The sequence below is a fragment of the Lytechinus variegatus genome, chromosome 4 (genome assembly GCF_018143015.1).
Source record: "Lytechinus variegatus isolate NC3 chromosome 4, Lvar_3.0, whole genome shotgun sequence".
In the NCBI taxonomy this organism is placed as follows: Eukaryota; Metazoa; Echinodermata; class Echinoidea; order Temnopleuroida; family Toxopneustidae; genus Lytechinus; species Lytechinus variegatus.
The window spans coordinates 59597829-59622428 of record NC_054743.1 but is presented as its reverse complement, the minus strand read 5'-3'; the positions used below and the strand labels follow the sequence as shown (position 1 = coordinate 59622428).

General features: G+C 36.8%; 1 protein-coding gene across 2 annotated transcripts; it reads right to left on the bottom strand.

Moving 5' to 3' along the window:
* Positions 1-116: 116 nt before the first annotated feature.
* Positions 117-10054, bottom strand: LOC121414419 (midasin-like). 2 transcript variants are annotated; one of them, XM_041607590.1, is made up of 8 exons: positions 9864-10054; positions 6884-7107; positions 5883-5955; positions 5254-5387; positions 3267-3374; positions 2071-2260; positions 648-929; positions 117-245 (listed from the first exon to the last, which is right to left on the bottom strand). In XM_041607590.1, the coding sequence occupies exons 1-8, from the start codon at positions 9969-9971 to the stop codon at positions 135-137; spliced, it is 1230 nt and encodes a 409-aa protein (XP_041463524.1). In that variant the 5' UTR covers positions 9972-10054; the 3' UTR covers positions 117-134. The 2 variants fall into 2 exon arrangements, with proteins under 2 accessions (XP_041463524.1, XP_041463525.1); XM_041607591.1 differs by having other exon boundaries at positions 5254-5384.
* Between the last annotated feature and the right edge of the window lie 14546 nt (positions 10055-24600).

Here is a 24600-nt window from a genome sequence, read left to right as displayed (position 1 = left end):
GATGACATCCATCGGGGCGTAGTCTATGTCCTCAAGGAGGATCCAATGACCGTGGGTCACAGCCTAAAATAAACAACATATAATTGAAATTGAGATGGACGGTCTGAAGTATACAGTAGAAAGGGGAAACCATGTCACGGGATACATAGAGACCTTGATTCTAGGAGCGGTAGAAGGACAGAGATGACATCCATCGGGGCGTAGTCTATGTCCTCAAGGAGGATCCAATGACCGTGGGTCACAGCCTAAAATAAACAACATATAATTGAAATTGAGATGGACGGTCTGAAGTATACAGTAGAAAGGGGAAACCATGTCACGGGATACATAGAAACCTTGATTCTAGGAGCAGTAGAAGGACAGAGATGACATCGATCGGGGCGTAGTCTATGTCCTCAAGGAGGATCCAATGAAATTTTTAAGTCTGGATGGGAGCCATACCTCAAATTGTTTAAAATCCTGATATTTTTCATTCCCCAAACCCTTCCCCACTATCACATCCCATTCATGTTGGTTGGAATCCACAAACTTCAGTAATCCAGTGAAGCATATACTTCAGGCTAAATCAAATACAATTATGCATATTCCTCCAATCCTCCCTCCTTTCCACGCTGTCAATCTTTAAATCTGAACCAGTGCATCCATACCTGAGTAAGGGCTCCAGCTTGCCAGACGAATTCTCCAGGAATATCCGTGCATCGATAGGTCCCAAGGAGAGCCTTGCTGTCTGTCTGGTCTCCCAGCTGCACCTTGATGATCAATGGGGGCGCTGTTCGACCCGTCTGGGCCGCAAGGTGCTCCACCAGGGCCGTCTTTCCGCATCCCACTGGGCCTTCGAGTAGGACTCCATTTCCTGCCGAGACGGCCAGGGCCAGACTTCGCAAGTTCTTCTTGGTTGTTTGGACCTGGACCAGCTTGGGCAATGAGGTCTGAAGTCAAAAACAATTTATTTTCCTTCATTATAAAATTGAATAACTCATACCCTTTCAGAGATTTAGAAGATTTCACAAAGATGTTTATATAACACTACATGTATAATTATCAAATCAAAAGAAATTGAGATATCAGCATGAAATAGAACGCACTATCACTATGAACCCACAACAAATAAGTTTATTTTATATCTTGATGGATCGAGGCACTTCAAGCTAATTTTACATGTTGAATTCTACACATGTATAATACCGAATGTGCATGAATTACATTTTGTATTTGATTATGGTTTATAAAGAAATGTTGAATAAAGAACTTATTTGAAAAAAATATCAAAAAATCTAAATGATACTGAATGATCGACATCTAATTCAATGTTCATATCAGAATTCCCAGTTTTTCAAGAAAACGAAATTCCCTGATTTTTCCCTGATGAAGATTAAAAATTCCCTGATAATAATTTAAACCCATTCCAGTTTCGCATGTTTTCTAAGTTGTTGCAATGAATTACATGCATTTTCAGTATAAAAACAATAACGTAAAACTAATCAGTACCACCTTAACCAGTCACTCACTTGATGTTTTTTGATATGCAATGAACAGTCTGACTGACTACCGTGCTTTTGGCTTATGAGCCGATCAGAATTCCTTGATTTTTCCCTCATTTGAGGCATTTTTGCCTGATTTTAGGTATTTTTTATCAAATTCCCTGATTTTTCCCAGACTGGAAAAAAGTTAAATAATTATCCCTGATTTCCCTGATGGGCTGGGAACACTGCATATTCAAACTAAGATCATGCTCATATTAAAGTTATAATAATAGCTGGATTTATAAAGCACTTTTTGCCTGAGGATACAAAGCGCTGCTACTACTACGCTGGCTTTAGCTCCAGCTACCATCACCGGCGCTCAGTGCATGCGAGGAAATCATCCTGCTGGGTACCCATTCACCTCACCTGGGTCGAGTGCAGCACATTGTGGATAAATTTCTTGCTGAACGAAAACACGCCGTGGCTAGGATTCTAACCCATAACCCTCTGTTTGAAAGGCGAGAGTCATACCCACTAGACCACGGCGCACCCAAGTTATGAGTAAGGTATAGTCGGTTATTGATTGCATTGCACAGACATATTTTACCTGAGCTGTATCCTGTACGTTGGTTCGGGGAAGAAGGACACCACACACTGACACCACATTGTCATGATGGTCTTGCACTAAGAGGTCATGACCATCGTTCTTCTGAGCAGAGTGAAGGTCAGGGTCAAAGGTCGTGACCTCAGAGCTGCCCTGATCCATACATATCTGTTGATTCATAGTCTCTGCATCCCTGATCATTAAAAACAAATGAAATTTATTTTCTGATACTTTTAATTATAAATAGCAGTAAAATACAACATTTCTGAAATAAAAAGAAATAAGTTAAAGGAGAATGAAACAATTGGAACAAGATAGCTTATGTAAAAACAGAAAAATCAAAGAAACAGATCAACAAAAGTTTGAGAAAAATCGGACAAATAATGAGAAAGTTATGAGCATTTGAATATTGCGATCACTAATGCTATGGAGATAGCAAATTGACAATGCGACAAAGATGTGTGATGTCACTTGTGAACGACTCCCCATTACTCTAGTATACATTTTACTTGAATTGCCTCTTTTATCACATCTATCCATAGATCATGTGTTCTTTCTCCATGGGGGCATGTAATACATACTTTTTAAGAATACATCATGGATAAAGAGTTTGTATCATCATAAAAGCAGAGACATTTTGAGGGTATTTTATAGCCCACCGTAGGGAAAGTTGTACATCAGTGACATCACACATCCTTGTCGCATTGCCAATGGGGGGATCTCCATAGCATTAGTGATTGCAATATTCAAATGCTCATAACTTTCTAATTATTTGTCCGATTTTTTTCAAATTTAATTCTTATTTTTTTATTTTTCTGTTTCTACACAAGCCTATTTGTTCCAAAGGTTTCATTCCCCTTTAAAGTTACATGGAAAAGATGGATTGGATGTTGGCATACTAGATTTAGGTGATGACTTTGAAGAAAATTATTGATAATTTGTATTTGACACATAGGCAATTCATATAGACTCAAACCCATTTGAAATGACTGGGTTACAAGATCCTTAAAAGCAGTTTTGCCATTTTATTTTTTCCTTTCTTCCCATTCATATGAATATTCATTAGCTTATCAACCAATCGTAGATAAGCATAGGGGGCGGGCGGTCGGATGGAGGGATGATGAATGGATGGATCGATATATCAAAGAATAAATCATTCAAGGCAAGGGGTGGTCTGTCTTTATCATTTATATACCTACCTTAATTGATAAGAGCAGATTTCATCTTTGGTGAAGAGAGATGAGAAAAGATTAGAACGGTATCTCCCACCCATCTTTGTTATACAAGCCACTGTGTTAGCTGCATGCCTGTAAAGAAAAAACAAGTGGAATGCCTCTGGCCGTCTCACCTGCATCACGCGGTTCAATATAGCAGCAGTGCTGACTTTGCATACTACTCTAACTCGCACAAGATGTTCAGTGATACATGGTTACTCTTATGTCCTCTTTTTATGAACTAGACCAATAAACTTACAGAGATATGATGGTTATTCAACAAAAAACCCCAACATGGCCAAAGTTCATTGACCTTACATGACCTTTGACCTTGATCATGTGACCTGAAACTGGAACAGGATGTTCAGTGATACTTGATTACTCTTATGTACAAGTTTCATGAATCAGATCCATAAACTTTCAAAGTTATGATGGGAATTCAACAGATACACCCAATGCGGCTAAAGTTCATTGACCTTTGACCTTGGACATGTGACCTGAAACACGCACAGGATGTTCAGTGATACTTGGTTACTCTAATGTCCAAGTTTTATGAACTAGACCAATAAACTTACAGAGTTATGATGGTAATTCAACAGATACCCCCGATTCGGCCAAAGTTCATTGACCCTAAATGACCTTTGACCTTAATCATGAGACCTGAAACTTGCACAAAATGTTCAGTGATGCTTGAATGCTATTATGTCCAAGTTTCATGAATCAGATCCATAAACTTTCAAAGTTATGATGGGAATTCAACAGATATCCCCAATTCGGCCAAAGTTCATTGACCCTAAATGACCTTTGACCTTGATCATGTGACCTGAAACTTGCACAAAATGTTCAGTGATGCTTGATTACTATTATGTCCAAGTTTCATGAATCAGATCCATAAACTTTCAAAGTTATGATGGGAATTCAACAGATATCCCCAATTCGTCCAAAGTTCATTGACCCTAAATGACCTTTGACCTTGGTTTATGTGACGTGAAACTCATGCAGGATGTTCAGTGATACTTGATTAACCTTATGTCCAAGTTTCATGAACTAGGTCCATATATTTTCTAAGTTATGATGACATTTCAAAAACTTAACCTCATGTTAAGATTTCGATGTTGATTCCTCCAACATGGTCTAAGTTCATTGACCCTAAATGACCTTTGACCTTGGTCATGTGACATGAAACTCTAATAGGATGTTCAGTAATACTTGATTAACCTTATGGCCAAGTTTTATTAACTAGGTCCATATACTTTCTAAGTTATGATGTCATTTCAAAAACTTAACCTCAGGTTAAGATTTGATGTTGACGCCGCCGCCGCCGTCGCCGTCGGAAAAGCTGCGCCTATAGTCTCACTTTGCTTCGCAGGTGAGACAAAAATCATGAATCAATAAATGAATGTTAATTCATTGCTAATCCATTCAAACCCTGCTTAACTATATATATACACAATGTCATGTATAAATAAGTAAGAGAGTCAAAAGGGGCCTAAGCTTTCGATCCTAGCAGAATCTTCTTCGGAGGCAAAATGACTAAGAGTAGGACAAAATTTCTAACAGTAGTGGAATAATTTAGGGTAAAATATCTATGTTAACCCAGAATCATTTTATCAACAATGCCTTGCGTTAGTATGCCATGGATGTATAATGGAAGAAGACAGATCATTGACCATCATGAGTGGATTGGATGAAGATTTTTTTTAAGGGATGTTACCACTTAGTAAAAAAGCAATTTTGTCACTAGGTCATGACCTTTCCATATTTTTCATCGACTTCATGTCAGGGAATTACTACGCCCGCCCATTTCCCCCCCCCCCCCCTTCCCCCTCACTATCCCCCACCCCCCCTAAAAAAAATGACAAAAAAGCCCCTGTAATATAATCAATCAAAAGGTCATTCATCATGAACAGGAGCACGAAAAACATCCATAAATACATTTTTCCTGCCAAATTTCTACAACACATAGACTCACCATCTTGTTTCTACATCATGTGACTCTAGAAGACCAAGGAATGGGCTCCAGTCCCACATATCTGCATATGTGTTAGGGGAATGTTCAACAAGACGTCTTGCTGTCTGAGCTATGTCACGATAAGATGCGTTCTTCTGCAAAACATTGGTAATCAAAATCAATTATAATTCATATTTAATGAAATAGCATCTATTTCAGATCAACAATAATCTCTTTAAAACACTCTCAAGAGCTTCGAATGAGGACAATTCTATCATTGGATTCAATGTGACTTGGACAAAAAGGTTTTGGCAAGTTCAGTGTTGACAACTTGTCCAACTCTTGATCATGTGACAGATAGCATGGAGAATATCATATAATGGCTTTAAAACAAGCGACTGATGGGTGTGTGTTAAATGGCGTACAAACCAGCAGCCTATGTCATCGACTATTCATATCTGTCCTGGTTCAAGACTCAATATGCAACATTCTAAAAGCAGTACAGTCTTGTAATATAGACAAGGCTAAAAAACTAGCCTTTTAATCTAAATATGACCAATTATCTATTATTTAGAAGAGAAGGGTACCCAAAACACTTCCACAATTTATGCTCATTGACAGTCTCATGAAAATAAAAATGGAAACATTACCTTTGCTTTTGATTTGGTCTTCAGCAATCTCTCAAAGACAGGGGGTGATGTCTGAAGATACTTCTCGATGAACCTAGCAAGAAAGTCGGACATGATAAATGTCAGTTTAAAAATAAATTCATATCAATACAGTCTGTTGTGAAAAAAAAGGATAAACAGGAAAGTATTGCAAGGTATATACCATAACCATACAATTCCTGTTGAAGGATGAATTTCGAAGAAAGATTGCCACAAAATCCCCTGAGGGCTCATCATCCCCCCCCCCCCCTCAGGAGAGCTCTGCACAGCCAAACAAACCGCTTGAAGATGCCTTATCCCCAATGAATCAACTTATCAGTTACTTGAGACTCTACTTGTAGAATGAATATTCATGTTTCTGATGGATTTTAATTTTACAAAATTTTATACATCTAATCGGAATCTAAATTTCCATGAAAATATTACAGTGGTCAAATGCATGAAGAGACTATTACCTTCCCTTCTTATAAAGAAATTTATATTACAATTAATTGAAACCAATACTTTCTGTTTAAACCACTATTTCCATATGGCCCAAAACTCTGTCTCCATCCAAATAAAGAATTGAAGCAGACAATAAAACCAGGAAAGATACAAAATAAGGCAAATCTCCTTCGATTTGAAACATTTTCTTAAAATTCATCCTTTATATATCTGCAACAAAGCACTCCAAACTTGGGCGAGGGATTTTGGGGTATAGGTACAGCTTACATTAAAAGAAACTACATGTAAAATATACCAAGGACCCATTTCATAAAGGATACACAACTGTTGTAACTCTACCATGGATTATGGCAACTACCAAGGTAACAGGGTTCAGCAGCCAATCAAAAGCAAGGTTTCCATTGTAGTTGCCAGAATTGCGGAGTTACGATAAATTATTTTTTTTAATGAAACAGGCCCATGATCAGTTTCCCGACAAATTTCATTCATTCATTTGATGCCAAAAATAGTTGTAGTTAACTTTCAGATATTCTACTCACTTCTGAGCATCTGGAAAGGAACCAACCAGCCGAGAACAGGCAGCACATAGCCTCTCATGACGATCCAATGAAAACTGACAAGAAGATGACCTTTGGCATGACCTCTCCAAGAGGTCAAGGAGAAAAGGTGAGAATGATGTTGCTATGTCAACTGTATGGCCTGATACAATCAGCTGTTCACTCAAGTAGTCAAGGAGGTTCTTCTTGTCAATGCTGCTTACAATCTGGCAAAAAAAATATGAAAAATTTTATCCAAACCATTGAAATAATATATACTTCACATACCGGTAACTAATATTTTCAGTCAGCTCAGTTTACTGTACAGGATGTAAATACAGTTTTGGAAGCAACTGGTGAGAAGTTTGAAGTTAAGAACAAAAACAAGTCAGAAGAAAAAGTTTACAAAATAAAAGTAGACTTTATCTCTAATTAGGCAGAAAAACATATAAGACAAAGAAATGAAGAGGATAAAGAGGATAAGGAGAAAAATAGACCAAATAACAAAAAAACCTAAGAACATGATAAAAGAATTCAAAATGAAAAAAAGAGAAATAGAAAGAAGACAGAAAGAGAATGGGTAGAGCCAGTGAGAAATTAGAAGAGGGCAAACAAAACAACAGAGGTCATTTTAAAAGCAGATGAGGAAAGATTCAAAGGCCATGGTGAAGGGGGAGATGAAGAGTGGGAGCAGGACTGCAGGAGAACTTAGTTATAGCTAGGAGGATATAAAGATGAGCACATGTGGTAAGAAAGACAAGACACATTGAAGAACACCAAGTTGAAGGTATTTGAGTTGACTTAGGGTGTGTTTATGCTTCCATTGCGAGGACAGAATCAGCGTTTTCAAACGTCGATTCAAAACGCCGATCGTAAACGTGGTTCTGGGAGTGCTGTTTATGCTTAACTTTCCAGAGGTGAAATCACGATCTCCAGCTGGCTTCGCAGGAAAGCGAGGTCAAACTGGGCGCCCTTTTTCGAAAGTTTTTTTTCTGAGTGTTGTTATTACGTGAAGATAATATGGAGCAATGCGACTGTATTTGCCCGCAGATTTTCATCTCACCGGAAGCATGTACCAAATGACGTCATTTAAACACGTTTACGATCGTGGTTCTGTTTATACTTCCCCAGAAAGCCTGATTCTGGTCAAACGACGTTTACAAACGCACCTATTTGTGAGTTTACGATCGGCGTTTTGAAACAGCGTTTAAATGAAAGTAAGCATGGACGCAACCGTGTTTTGGACTAATCACGTTTGGAAACACTGATTCTGGCCTGAAAAATGGAAGCATAAACACGGCCTTAGAGCTCATTCTTGCCTTTTGTTTTATTGGTTTATTTTCATTAGGTCCAATGCCAATTCATCCAAAACTCATCTACTAATTACTATCATTTGGTCTACCATCATTTTGGCAAAATGAATGAAAATAAAACAAATATTAGACCAACTTGTTGTGAGACAAAATGATCATCTACAAACTGGTGATTAGACAAAGTGATGATTAGATCAAATGGATATTGGACCAAATGGTTGTTAGGTGAAATGTTGATGGAAGGAATAGCATTAGACAAGCTTAATTAAGGTAGACCGTGTAGTGAGTGGACAAGTTGGCAGTGGACGAATTGGCAATTTGCCATTTCATATTTCATCATTTTGATTATTGATAGTGAAAAAATAATAAAAGACATAAATTTAAAGGTCAAGTCCACCCCCAAAAAAAGTTGATTTCATCAATAGAGAAAAATAAATAAAATTATAACAGTGAAAATTTCATAAAAATTGAATGCAAAATAAGAAATTTATATCGTTTTAAATTTTCAATTATTTTTCACGAAAAAAGTTATAACTCAGTGACATACAAATGATGATGTCTCTCACTATTTCAATTTTTACAGATTTGACAATAAGGAAAAACTTGAATGAACCACAAAATGTTAAAACAATGGTAACACCACATGTCAATGGAGGAATAATACTTTTGTTTCGCAGGACAACAGGGAGAAAATTGGAACATTTCATATTTCATATAATAAAATACAAATGAAATAGTGATGTCACCAGTCCCCTCATTTGCATACCAACCAAGATGTGAATATAACTGTTCTGTGAAATAAAGAGAGTTTAAAATGTCATTACTACCTTATTTTACATCACATTTTGATGAAATTTCCAGTTTCTTTTTTTAACCATAAAAAAAGAACATTGACGTGCAGTGGTGCATGTACACACTACCAACCCAATCCTACTGCTGTACGTGAATGCACCCCATGCACTAGACCAAAAGCTTATTTGGTTGTTCAGCTGAACTCCGTTGGCTTCACTCACCAAATACAGAGACCAAACTCCGAAGTTCTACTAGCATGATCTTTACAGGGGACTCAATGGCCATATCATATGTTTATGTAGGTCTACTTAGTTCGGATAAAACAGAGAAGTGAATTTGCGCGACAGCCGAGGTACATGTAAGTCATTGTTTTTGTTCCTTTTATTAACTTGATTTTTTCCACGTTTTTTGGCAATTAATGCCAAGAGGAAATATCAATTTGCATTTCGGTCACAATATCAATTAATAATTTTCAAAATTTTGATTCATTAAATTAAAAATAAAATAAAGACAAAAAGTTGAAGAGCCCCGAACGAAGGGGGGGGGGGGGATTTTGCAATGAAGCCCCCTAATGGCTGCACAATAGCGAGCCATCTGTGTACGAGGAGACGTGTAACAAAAATAAATTTAAAAACTCCTCAAAACAGACGGCTGCCAGCTGTCTACCCATTCACCTTGTTCATTGAATGAGTGACCACAGCTGCACTGTACTGGCAGCTTGCACCATCACCAAGCACAGCTCCGTCTAATCACACTCCCGTCACAGCTCGGGTCATCTCGTGGTACTTACGGAACTGCGCACAAATTGCACGGGAAAGTGCCGGGTACGTTGACAGCAGCATAACGGAGGAAAAATAGTAAACAACGTGCTCACTCACCTTATCTTCTCGTAATAATTCGCTGTCCAACGGCAACGAATCTCGTTGAATCGACGCTCGTAAATGTTTCAGACACTTCTGAATATCACTTCTGTCAAATAAATCCATGGTGAATTATTTTACATTAAATCATAATTACAGATTGTATGAACACCCTCCACGCATGTCGTTTTAGACGATTGCGAAATTCGCACATGTTAGAGAAAATTAGTCTCAAGGCAAAGCATTGTTATAATTTTTTATTTTATCTGCAACTAGTCTCTATCGAAGGTTTGATGTACATTTTGATCATGCCCATGAAAATGAACTTGATTTGAATAAAAATAATTACCAGACAAGCATAGCACTTAATATCTTATCAAATTTTTGCGATATAAAACAAGAAATCTAGAAATAAATAACTAAACAAAATGCACACTCAATATCAATTTTAATTTATTTATTAGGCATAAATATCTCAGATTTATGGTATGATATAACATTACGCTCCGTGCGAGCATTACTATGTTCTATTACACAGACTGAAGGTCGTATAGAGGAGATATACTGGACAGTCAAAGGTTATATAGTAGCATAAATTCAAATTAGATGCGAATTAAGTCCACCCCAACAAAAGGTAAAGAGAAAAATTCCAACACGGCATAGCACTGAAAATTTCATCAAAATCGGGTGTAAAATATGAAAGTTATGATATTATAAAGTTTTAAATAATAGTTATATGCACTTCCCGGTCAGTATGCAAATGCTTGTCTGATTTTCTTTGTTTATTTTAATCAACATTTTTATGAGGTGGGCCGCGTACCATTAAGAAGCTATATATTTCACAAATTAGCTTTGTGATTTTTTTTCTTCACTACTACTTGTTACGTTTCACAATTATGGTAAAACATCCTACACGAATTCTCTTAATTCGCATGGTTGGCTAATTCTATTCTCCTCCGGGGGGGCCACTTCCATTCACGAGTGGATATACCATGCGCGACCATGGGGTCTCGAAAAGCACGTACCCTAAACACGTAATTTCCATATTCTGAAAATGCACCCCTTAACAAGTATTGGCGTGTGAAACCCTACCCTTAACAAGTATTGGAATTAAACAAAACGATACTCTTGGCAAATATTCCCTGAAATGAACCCCTAAACAAGTACAGGAATGTTTTATTGTTACGGGTCCTTCGGTCGTCGGCTTTACCATATTTGGTTTAGTACGACCCCCGGAGGGGCCACTTACATTAACGAGTAGATACCATGCGCGACCAAAAAAACACGTAAAAAGGATGTCTTTTTCACGATAGGGCACGTAACGTACGTAACGTGATACCCAGGACCAAAATCCAATTGAAACCAGTTGGATTTCCAACTGGTTTCAATTGGTTTTAACTGGAATTGAACAATTTCCAGTTGAAACCAATTGAAACCAGTTGGGCAACTGGAAATCCTAACTGGAACCAGTTGGGTAACTGGATATGACTTCCAACTGGAAATGATTTCTAACTGGATCCAGTTGGGTAACTGGAAATCCTAACTGGAACCAGTTGGGCAACTGGAAATCCTAACTGGAACCAGTTGGGTAACTGGAAATGACTTCCAACTGGAAATGATTTCTAACTGGATCCAGTTGGGTAACTGGAAATCCTAACTGGAACCAGTTGGGCAACTGGAAATCCTAACTGGAACCAGAGGATAACTGGAAATGATTTCTAACTGGAAATTATTTCTAACTGGAACCAGTTGGGTAACTGGAAATCCTAACTGGATCCAGTTGGGTAACTGGAAATGATTTCCAATTGGTTTCCAATTGGAAATTTTCCAGTTACCCAACTGGATCCAATTGAAACCAGTTAATTTGCATATTTTCTGCCAGTGTGCACAGATTAATGTTTTATGAGATTCATCATAATTTACAATGTATCTATTTATTTTTTTTCAATTTGAAGTACCACACTTTTTTCAGATAAGTGTTTCCAATACTTAGCAGTGAAAGCCATGTTCATAAATGTTATAGATTATAATTAAAACAGATTCAAAGATAATTAGTACACCATTAACTGTTACCAAATTACATCAAATAAAAATACATATATTTGAAGAACTGGGCGTTGTGGCGTGCGCCTGTAATCCAAGCTGTGGGGAAGTTACAAGTTGATGCAGAGGTTCGAAGTTCGAGCCCTGGTCACGTCTTTTGGATGGTGACGTTAAAGGTCGGTCCCAGACGTAAATAATCATATCTGATTGATACACGTCTGACAAAACTAAAATACACACACATCTCCCATATAAATATATACATATGAAAGTCTCTATGTTATCAATGCCCTTTACATTGGTATTAATAGACAGATAACGCTGCTTCTGTGTTGGCATGAGCAATAGTGCAAATGTTAATTAATTTGTAACTAATTAAGTTCATTCCAACTGGAAGTTCCAATTGGATCCAGTTGGAAACCAATTGGTTTCAACTGGTTCCAGTTGAAACCAGTTGCCTCCAATTGGTTTCAACTCGCAGCAATTGAAACCAGTTGCCTCCAACTGGTTTCAAAAGGGAAATTGGAACAACTGGAACCAATTGAAAACCAATTGAAACCAATTGCCAACTGGTTCCAGTTGCCCAGTTGGTTTTAACTGGAACCAATTGGCAACTGGTTTTCAATTGGAACCAGTTGTTCCAATTTCCCTATTGAAACCAGTTGGCCAACTGGTATCAATTGGTTTTGCTCTAATTGGTTTTAACTGGATTTTGGTCCTGGGAAGGGTGTCAAAAACACAAAAATAATGAAAAAAGGGTATCTATTTCGCTAGGAAAATTACGTGTTTAGGGTCTAATTTGCGGGGGTGACAAAACAAGAAAATGTTTTATAAAGGATGTCATTTTTGCCCCAACACTTCGTGTTTAGAGTCCGATTTGCACGAGGTGTAGAAGTGGGGTCGTACTAAACCAAATAAGCCGACGACCGAAGGAACCGTAACAATAAAACATTCCTGTACTTGTTTAGGTGTTCATTTCAGGGAATATTTGCCAAGAGTATTTGCCAGGAGTTTTGTTTCCAATACTTGTTAAGGGTAGGGTTTCACACGCCAATACTTGTTAAGGGGTTCATTTTCAGAATATGGATATTACGTGTTTAGGGTGCTTTTCGAGACCCCTTGGTCGCGCATGGTATCCACTCGTGAATGGAAGTGCCCCCCCCCCCCAGGGGTACGACCCCACCTTCTACATCTCGTGCAAATCGGACTCTAAACACGACGTGTTGGGGTAAAATGGACATCCTTTATAAAATATTTTAATTTTGTTTTATCATTCCCGCAAATTCAACCCTAAACACGTAATTTTCCTAGTGAAATAGATACCCTTTTTTCAATATTTTTGTGTTTTGACACCCAGGCTTATCACATACGTACGTAACATCCTTTTTACGTGATTTTTTGGTCGCGCCCGGCCGGGGTCGCGCATGGTATCCACTCGTCAATGTAAGTGCCCCCCCCCCGGGATTCTCCTACATGACAATTGAGCATGAATAAGAAACTTTACAGATAAGATTAGCCGATGTCTATCATATGGGCGCTGCCCCCCAAAACTACAGGAAGAATCACTTGCACTGGGCACTTTATTGTAACTCATTAGGGGCCGGTGAGTTGGAACACTTTGACCCATGCACTTCTTTCCGATAATGCATTTGTCTAAACTTACAAATGGATAATGAAATAAAACAAAGAACAACATCGACACGTACATGATAAAACACAAACAAAGAAAACGACAGAGAACCCCCCCCCAAAAAAAAAAAAAAAGAAGAAGAAGCATGAGCAGCCAACCATTTTAAGAAGCTCTATATAGGCCTAATGGCGCAGTTACATTTCCCCTACGGCGACCGCACGGCGAGTCGAAATAATCAGTTTTAACATAATTTTTTTTTGTCCAATGAAGCTCATAATAAAAATGAATATATATAAACGGCTGTTTTCGACTCGCCGTACGGCCGCCGTATAGGGGAAATGTCACAGTAGCATTATGGTATAGGCCTATATCAATTTCATTTTGATTCAATACTCCCTTCTTTGCTCGCTCACGTCGCTATCTCAGGGCTTTCAAAAAAAAAAACATGCGCATCACTGGGACCACAGCAATATGATGGTGTTTCATAATCATTTTCTTTTTGTTAAAACTAATTGCAAACAGGCCTGTTATAGGCCTATATTAGCCTACCATCACCGGCTCTTCCAAGAGAATCAGAATCGATATGAACTCGATGGACGCAAAAACTGATGGGAAATATGCAACTTTTGATATGCAGGCCCTGGAAATGTGTTTCAGTCTCGTTTAAAACGTGAGAACCCGTCTGTGATTATTTTATCGAGGAAAAAAAGATGTGTATTCTTTTTTTTTTTACTAATGAAGAATGTGAGCTTTTTTTATTATTTTTTTTACCAATTATTTTACATCATGGAAGGAGGGAATGGGTTGGGCGACAGGTGTCATAAGGAATGAAGTTTCATCGAAGTTTGAAAGAATGAAAAAAAATCATGAATTTTATGCCTGCCTCTTTTTATACTTGCATGGAAATATGGTTGTCTATAGTTATAAGCTGAAAGCGGAATAGGGGATAGCCTATCATGAGTATTATTCTGTTCATTGTTATTATTGTTAGATTTTTCTTTGGGCCTGATGTTGCCATCCTAAATGATGGAAAGTTCACTGGCCATGAATGCCATAACCGCCCAAGAATGAAATTATTGCACGCAATCCGGGGCAAAGGGGTGGGCTATGCTCCTCGCCCTGCTCCCCCAGCAATAAAAAAGGAAGGATATTGAGAAAGAAAAGGACATGGAGAAAAGAAAGGGAAAAGGGGCATAAAAGAATGGGGAAATAAAAGGAAAATGTATTTCCAATGACTTAAAAAAAAAAATCAGTAAACTAAAATAAAAATAGCGAGGGAGGGACTCGTTCCTACACTGCTAGGTGCATGTTGCATGGGCCGAAAGAGGAGCATAAATATGGAGGAATGTTCATTGGCAATTTGTTTATATTGTTAACATTTTTTTGTGTGCAAAACTTCAAATCTGCAGGTGGAGTTAAAATAAAAATTATGTCAACTGTTCGCTTTATTGTCCTTTCATAACGATTGCATGCCGTTAAAATGTATCGCTTTCAAGCCCCCCCCCCTATTCTTTTTCTCAACCTGTCTCCCTCATCCGCCTCCTCGTTCTTCTCCGGTCTTGATCTCTCTCTCTCTTCCTCTCCCCCCACTCCATTTCCTGTATCCCCCATCCCAACACACACACACCCACACAACCTCTCTCTCTCATCCTTTCTCTTTCCTTTTCTCGCCCCCGCCCCCCCATCTCTTTTCTCCCTATCCGCTACTTTGTAATTACACATGCACACTGGAAGAAATAATCATTAGTCCACAATGGATGAACAGTCCCATATTTTATTGGCATATTTTTTTCTCCAAGATTTAGGTCACTTTCAAACTTTATACAGGTGAATTGTCAAATTCTCTACTATCAAAGTCCTAACACAAATATCAATCTCATTTGTCACTGTCTTGTACAAAATTGTGTTCCTATAAAAGAAAAAAAAAAGAATATTCACATTATCTTACCCCAAACTTGCATACTGGTTATCACAATATTTCTGAATAATACATATATATACATCATCATAGTTCCATGAATTGACACTTCAAACATGATGCGAAAAAAGTGATGTCTTGTTTAACCTGGGCAAGCGTGAATTGAATACTTACAAATCATAAACAGTGATAATAAAGGTACCAGAAACATGCTCATTGCAAGGATATTCTGAATAAATAGCGTATATTCCACTAACCGAATTGTCCAAGCTAACTCAGATTTTTTTCCTTTTCCAAATAAGGTTAAATAGCTTCATTAATACACATGTGCTATGACCGTTATGCAAATGGCAACTTAGGAAACTAAAACCTTGTCTTGATAACAAATGAACATGCAATATGTAAATCTGCAGAAAGAGAGACTATCTCTATTTTTATCATCCTACATGTCTCATTAAAGCTTAAAGGTCAAGTCAACCCAAGAAGAATGTTAATTTGAATCAATATAGAAAAATCAAACAAGCCTTACGCTGAAAATTTCATCAAAATCAGATGTAAAATAAAAAAAGTTACGACATTTTAAGGTTTCCCTTATTTTTCACAAAAATTCCCATCCACTACACTACTAATCTTATCATTTCATTCCACTTTAGCTTTTTGGAGCTGCAAGAGGAATTATCTCATCAAGTATAGTTATGTTGCAGATTTAGGCAGGAGGATGTGAAAAAGTTGTACAAGGGATAGATGCTGATATCATTGTGTAAGTCCAGTCATGTACCGGTACTCTTAAAGCAGATTTCAAACTTGCCTCGTTTTAGAGAAAGTATGTTCCAAAGACATGATACAAGATATTGAAAATACTTGACACAAGCATGTTTTTTTTTAAGATTCATGTGTGGATGCAGATGTGGAACTCATAAAATATATTAGGACCTGTTTCATAAAAGTAACCATTATGGCAACTTTGCCATGCAAATGTTTACTATTATGGAATCCTTGATTTTGATTGGCTATTGGGCATAGTTACCATGGTAATTACCATTGGATGACAAAGTTACCATAATAGTAACTTTTATGCAACTGGGCCCAGAAAGAGTATTAATTTCACCTCATAAAAAAATACATAAGGTGAACCATAAAACAATGTCATTTTGTTGTCATTCCCAAGGCCTACTCATTTACTGTTTTTCCTATCAAATATAGATAAAGGAAAAGTTTAGATCTTATTGTTGAAAAACAAAAGCAAAGAGAAAAGAAGGACTGATGGATTTCTGAGGGGGAAATATAATTAAAAAAATACAATGATGCATTCCAAATACTCAGAACACTGCGGATAGAACATGATTGAAGGTTTTCCAATGAAATATTGACAAATGATACCAGAAAAAACGATAATCATACCTTAATCAATTTATGCATTGAAACATGCAGAAACAAACACAAGAGTAGTATGTCAGCTTGTGAAAGTGAGTACCAATTCATCAAGTACATTTAAAGTTATTACACACAAATATTTCTCCCCAAAATGCAATTCATCCATTTCTGATTAAAACAAAGTTATTGACGTTATATTTTTCAGGTATAGGACCTGAACAAAAGTGTATACTTAGTTTTGAGACAGCAATTGGAAAATACACTTTTGATCACTTTCCATTCTGTCTGTACAAAATATAGTGCACGAATGCATTTCTCTAAATTTACAAAAATGGATGAAGTGCCTTTTGAAACAGAATTCTCAAAATTTACATTTTGTTGTCCAATTCAATCAAAAACCTTGTCAGTTCGTGTGATATCTTCTGTGTTCTCTAAGAGAAGTAATGTGCAAAATATCAAGTCCCATTCACTGAGATTACAATCATTAAAGGGGAAGTTCACCCTGAAGAAAACTTTGTTGTAAAAATAGCAGAAAAAATAGTAAAAAATATTGGTGAAGGTTTGAGGAAAATCCGTTAAAGAGTACGAAAGTTATTAGAGTTCAAAATTTTGGATTTGTGACGTCATAAACGAGCAGCCGACCCGTGTGTTATGTAATATAAAATGTAAGAATTTAAAATTTTGTATGGTTCTTGATGACTTAATTTTGTTTTCTTTTCATGATCGGGTGTGAAATGATTTGTCTATTGATATACAAAAGTTACAGTGAAAACCATTTTCAATTATCTGAGCAAATGACATTTCATTGATTTTTTACCATTCGGTATGTAGGAATGCTGCTCGCATATGACGTCACAAATCAAGTCATTGAAATTCTAATAACTTTTTAAATATTTGATGAACTTTTCTCAAACCTTCAGCAATATTTTTTATTATTTTTTCTGCTATTTTTACAATAAACTTTTTGTCAGGGTGAACTTCCCCTTTAACTACTCGCATTTCCTGAATACATCCTATACAGAGGTATAAATTGGGGGGGGGGGGGCACAAAGAGATACGTCAAACTCTCCAATGTGCAAATTATATTTAACGCATAAATTATCTAATCAATTCATACACAATAGATGCCATCTGCAGTGTGATATGAACAATGCGACCATGCACTATCATATACACATTTATCCACATTGTGCTGCACTCGACCCAGGTGAGGTGAATGGGTACCCGGTAGGATTTTTCCTTGAACGCTTTAGCGCCTATTAATATGGCGGCTCAGCTACAGCCGGGTAATAATATGATACCAATTATCAAAGCGCAGTAGAGTATATGCACATAGTAGCTGCGCTATATAAATGGACCTATTATTATTATTATTATTATACACTACATGCAACTGGGAATTCAATCGCAATTTTTTTTAAAAGTCAGACTTGAATCTTTATAAAAAAACCTCCCCATTCTCTTAAGAATGGGGAGAAGACTGGGGGAGGGCTGATTCAGCCCCCCTTGTCATTTTTCGCGATAAATCCGCTGCGCGAATTTTTTTGACCGCGTCACTCACTGACTTTTAACTTCAAGTCTTGCGCAACTTTTGAGACCAAAACTGTGACCCCAGGTATGCAGTTCCAAAATTACACATTTCGCAAGTGCATGCAGACCTAAAATTACTCAAAAATGTGAATTTGTGTACAAATCCATTGCAAATGGTGTTTTTAGCCAAAATTCATATATGTATCATTATTTTTCCTTTTACTGCTTAAAATCAATTAATTTTAACTTTTTTATGGTCAAAATAAAGTCCCTGACGATTTCCATTGAAAAAACAATAAAAAACAAAGAAATACATAAGAAATTTAGAAAACAATAGAATACATAAGAAACTAAATGTGATGTTGAACTTTTTGAAAGATAAATTTGATCAGATGCATATTGAGAGCATGTGAAACAAAAACAAGTATTTTAGGGGCATTATTTTATTAATTAGAGCAAACTTGTGATTTTACGCATGAATTAGCATAATTAATGAGCAATGAGATTTTTCGCAGAATTTGATATAGTTTTGTAGATAATGCCATGGGTAAAGCGCCTGCCAATTTTCATCGCGACTGCGCGATCGACGGCCGAGATCATAAGGGGGGGGGGCTTCTTAGGCGTCAAAATAGCCCAGTCTATTTAGGGCTAACATTCACATCAAATCACAAATTCCCCCAAAAATGCAACTTCGCTGGCACGTTAGAAGCTAACCACAGACAACAGGTGAAAAGCATCAGACATGTATATAAGGCACTTCACATTAGTCTAAAGAGGTATTTGTCTTCTACCAGTTTGGTAGTTAATATCCAAAATATTCCCTCTGAAAAAGTGGTACAGTAGATAAACTGATTTGAACATAACTGCTAGAAAGTTAGTGAACCCGTCAGAAAATGCACTCGTTCATGCCGAGTGGTGAACGTAGACAGCACCACTGCAATGTTCGGCGAGCCCAGAAAAAATACACTTTACTGAATGTTATATTTTATCACCTGACTTCACAAATAAAGATCTGAAACATGGCAGAATTTTAAACACTTGAAATATGTTCTGGTGGGGTTCATTAACTTCTTAGCACCACTGTATAAACAGCCCATTTGAAGGATACGGATTCAATAGCATTGATGAAAAACATAATTTTAGAGCATGATGTAAGAAATAAATGTGGAATAGAGACATAACTCACCCCCCCCCCCAAAACACATAAAAATAGTCAATACTTTGATGTCCAATGAAATAAGCAGATAAGCTACCTCATGTGAACATATCAGTACATTTACGAGTGCTGAACATAATCAATTACAAAACAAATGACATGTTAATTTTAAATCATTGAAATATACCTCACTCAAATCAATAATTTTAAAGAAACTACTTCTACCAAGAATCTCATGCAACATCTGATGGTACTATTTGAGGTATTTTTCGAAATCAGAAATTAACATTTTATCCTGAAAATCAACTTTTGTCAATCTTCATTCATTTCATAATACGAAAGACATAACATTACTTAACGATAATTTGAAATAGAAGACAACATCAAATGTCACTTCAAATTTGTCAATACATTATTAAAAGTTACCACAAAAAAATAGCTACAACTGACAACCAATGACAATGACATCATGAAACCACGAAAAGACAACAACAACAAAAATGACATTGTATAAACCAAATGAAATGGATCTTAAAGGTCAAACATGAAAACCATACATGTATAGTGACGTATTGTATTACCGGACACTATCATATTTCCGGACGCGCATATAACTGCGTAGGAAATCAATTTCGTACCGTAAGACTTCCGCAGTTCAATATCACAGATCAATTCAAAGAACGAGATTGCAAAAACAAGGCGAAAATATAACTTTTACCTTATTTTTCTCTAAAAATGACAGAAAATGCTTGAAATAACATATAACACAGTTTTGGCATTAACAATTGATCCCAATTGATCTATTTTCTGATTGAAATACGGACCTGATTTGCCGAATTTCAATCTCGTACGCTCCATCGATTAAATCGTTGAGGGCTAGTTCTCAATGTACCCGTACCCCGGCCGTGCGCGAGGTTCACCGTGATGGAGAGCCGTCAATGATCGACAGCGCATCGATAGAACTTAACTTGATGACTGAGTCTTACGATATGAACGAGCATTTGGAAGTGCAATATCGAACGCGCAATTAAAAAAAAGGAAATTAGTTAGCAAACGCAAATTTATAACAAAGATCTGATCAGAATCGTTATAAGAAAGCAAACAAAAACTTAGAATTTACTCATGAGATGATTAATCCCGAAAAAATCACACCAATTCTTTCTTACATCATTATAATCAAGAATATTTTTACCCGTCCGGCGCGCGTCCGGAATTACAATATAATTTGTCACGCACGAAAATAATTGTTTTTCGCGGAGGGGTATGCGGCAAGTGCGGTGCAAAGAAAATGGTTGGAAAATATAAAATAATTTCATCATATTCATAATTTTCAGAATATTTGGAATAGCAAGTGATAATTTTTCTTGATTGTATTTCCTCTAGTTGTCATTTTTAAAGCACTGAAATGAATGTGTCCGGCAATAGGATACACTGCCATATATGGAGAACACTACAGACACCTTGACTAATTGCAAATAGACTGAATTCACAGAAACCAAAGATGCCAAGTTCAGAAACCAGGGGGGTGTTTCACAAAGATTTAAAGGTCAAGTCCACCCAAGAAAATGTTGAATTTAATCAATAGAGAAAAATCAAACAAGAATAATGTTGAAAATTTCATCAAAATCGGATGTAAAATAAGAAAGTAATGAAATTTTTAATTTTTGCTTATTTTTCACAAAACAGTTACCGGTATATGCACAACTCAGCAACACAAATGAGACAGTCGATGATGTCCCTCACTCACTATTTCTTTAGCTTTTTTATTGTTTGAATTATTTATAAAATATTTCCATTTTACAGATTTGTCAACAAGGACCAGTTTAACTGAACCATTAAATGTTAGAACAATTGTAATTCCCCATGTTCATGGAGGAAGAAAACTTATTTCACATTCCATGTCTGAGAAACGAAGTCACAGTACACCTGCCATTTACTACTGACCAGAATGATTTCAAGCATGGCGCTGGTTGTTTAGCATTGGTGTTGGAAGCAAAGACTCGGATGCTGAACTTCATTCAAAATGGATCTTGGGGTACTTATGACGATGATACTAACCTTTGTAAGGCGCTTAATACTGGTGTTTCTAAGGCTAGGCACTTAATTTCCTGAATCTAACAATATAAAGTGTAATTAACTAATGTATGTTTTGATTCATCCAGGAAAAAGGTCAAATTTTACAAAAGAGATGATAAATGCATTTATCCTTTTATTGAAAGACAGAAGTTTCATGTTCAATCCAGGACACTTCTTCAGCTTGTATGAATTGGCGGGAAATCGTACCAAACTGACCCAGACGCAGAATTCAGACGAGCTGAAGAAGTGTCCCGGATCAGACATGAAACTTGTCTCAGTTTCAATAAGTGTAAGTCCAGATGAATAGATTTATTTTCTGTTCTGTAATAAAGTGTATAAATCAAATCAGTATATAAATCTGTAATTATCAGAAAAAAAGAATGATACTGTGGTAATGAAAGCTCAATATGAGGAAGTTGTTTTTCATAGAGTTAAGTAGGATGCACCTATTGAATAAGATTTCATTTCAGCATATATTTGTTTATAGAGCCAAGTGGGTCACAGAATAGCTTAGTGCGAATGTGCATTGATGACTACACAATACTCACTTTCCAACGCAGTGATATATATATTGCGGCAATCTTGGAGTTTAAACAAACCACTTTTAGATAAAAGAACATTAACATCTTATAGCTAATTAAGTGATCCATTCGCTGTTAAGGCAATGTTCAAGATATTGCACTTGGCCTAACAGCTTTATCCAGTAGCTCGAACATAGCCTCAACTTGAGCGAGGATAGATTACATGTTCATGCATTATTTGTATAATGGGGCAATTGCTTTCTACACTCTCAACTGTGCAAAGTGAACATGATTTTCTAGCATTACCGGTACCCTACATTTTGAAAGACTATAACCACTCATCTGAATTTTATTCAAAAGAGCTCCCAAAAAGACTTATGCTACTATAAAGAGCAATTACGGGTTAAACTACATGTTCCCTCCTCTGTATTCAATAGTTAAATATTTTTTTTGAAAAGAGCTGAAATATCACCGACAAAGTGAAAGAACATATCAATGCACAAAGTACTAACATTGATCAAACAATAGACAGCACTATCAACATATTCAATATCAAATATCAGTTTGCCATCTCCTCCAAACATTGGGATATCATCCATCAGCTACTGCAAATGAAACCAAAAGGAGTGAATTGCTTACATAATCCTTCAAAACTATTCTAGAAATCTATTTTGCCCTACTTTTACAAAATGAAGAAAGAAGCAAATGTGTTATTTCCTTTAAAAAGAACAGAATTGTGTCTGTCATTTACATAGACAAGACATCCATGAGTTAGCATGACGATAAACAAGCCATATCTCATAGCAGAACCAGTGTTGTTCTATGAAATTTGCCCGGAAGAAGAATTTTGTTTGTAAAATGTAAACAGATTAAAACAGAATTCTGGCTGATATGTCACATGCTTCCTTCGGTCAAAATAGGGAATAGTAACTTCTGAAGGTTTCCATGGCAAAGAAGAATAGTGCAGTGTTTTCATGGTACACCATAGTCCCATGGGCATACATGAATGTTAATCCTGAAAAGGGCAACCCAAACTCAATGGTATGACAAGTGTATTCATTCTCATGAAGATGACAAGAACACACTTGTTAAAAAGTCAAGTTTGGGCAGTCCTTTTCAGGACCAACATATGCCCATGGAAGAATACATGGTGAACTGTAAAACCACTGCACTCCAGGGATGTATTCTTCATAACTGGCTGCAAAGAATTCAAGCAAATGCTTCAGTGGAGTTTACTTAAGACTTAGCTGCCTAATACAAAGCCACAATCTTTGAAGGATTTCAATTTTGCATTTAAACTGTTTTCCCCCATAATCCTTACGAAACGAGGGCCTACAGTTCTTTCTCATGTTAAGATGATATCCCACTGAAAATCAACACGAGAAATATCAAGAATCAAAGCCCCTCATTTCACCAACTTTCAAATGCTCTCCTTGCCCTACCCTGTATTACATAAAAGATACAATCAATTTTACAATTAAGTGTAACTCTACCTCTATGGCAAACCCTGTACTTAAAGTTACAATTAATTGTAAATATCAAATGTGTCCTTTTATGTTAAACTCCCAGACATAACTGATAGTGGATTAGCAAATTCGAGGTTTCGTGGTTTTACCCCCCCCCCCCCACAATATCCAGACTACTTAGAGGCTGCTGTTAGTAGGTTAGCAACCAGATGACCTTAGGTTTAACATCCTCTTTGAGGGACCGAGTAATGTGGATAAACACCTTATAAATACGACAATATTGCATTGACCCAACCTTGAAACATGACAGCTGAAATGAGAGACCATACTTTTCCAAAATTTTAGCTCCCTCTCACTAGATCAATTGCCTTCACATAGGCACGTTTAATAGTTCTGTCATTTCCTGTTATATTCCACCTGTTGTTGATGACGACGTTTCACACAATCAATGCAAGTGTGATGCCATAACAGATTCAAAGGTGCAGATTTCTACAACAAAGTTATGTCCAAGTGTCTGGCGAAAAATTTGAGTTTTTGAGTGATGCTTGAAATAGATCCTATTGCTCACCTGTCCTGACTGCTTAACCCTATCTAGGCCGGGGGGGGGGGCCCTCGGAGGCCCCCCCCTCAACAAATCGCGCGATATTTTCGCCGTGCAAAATTTTTTGACCGCGCCGCTCGCTGACTTTTTACTTTCAAGTCTTGCGCAACTTTTGAGACCAATTTTGCGTCACCCGGGTATGTGGTTCCGAAATTACGCAACATTATGTAAGTGCATGTCAGACCGAAAATTTCTCAAAAACGTGATTTCGTGTACAAAGTCAATGCAAATTGTGTTTTCAACTAAAATTCATAAATGTATGATTATTTTTAGTTTTGCTTGTCTAAATGTTATCATTTTATGCTTTTTATAATCACAGAAGAGTCCCCAACAAATTTCATTGAAAAAACAATGAAAAACAAAAGGTCAAAAAACAAAGAAATACATAAGAAATTGCAAAAAACAATATAATACATAAGAAAACGATTTGATATCACAAT

Bases quoted from the DNA above. Each gene is read 5' to 3' on its own strand.
- LOC121414419 (XM_041607590.1), bottom strand. From the start codon at position 9,971: ATGGATTTATTTGACAGAAGTGATATTCAGAAGTGTCTGAAACATTTA. The intron at 7,108-9,863 runs GTGAGTGAGCAC...TTTTTTTGCCAG, and splicing joins AATTATTACGAGAAGATAAG to ATTGTAAGCAGCATTGACAA. The intron at 5,388-5,882 runs GTAATGTTTCCA...AATGTTTTGCAG, and splicing joins AGACCAAATCAAAAGCAAAG to AAGAACGCATCTTATCGTGA.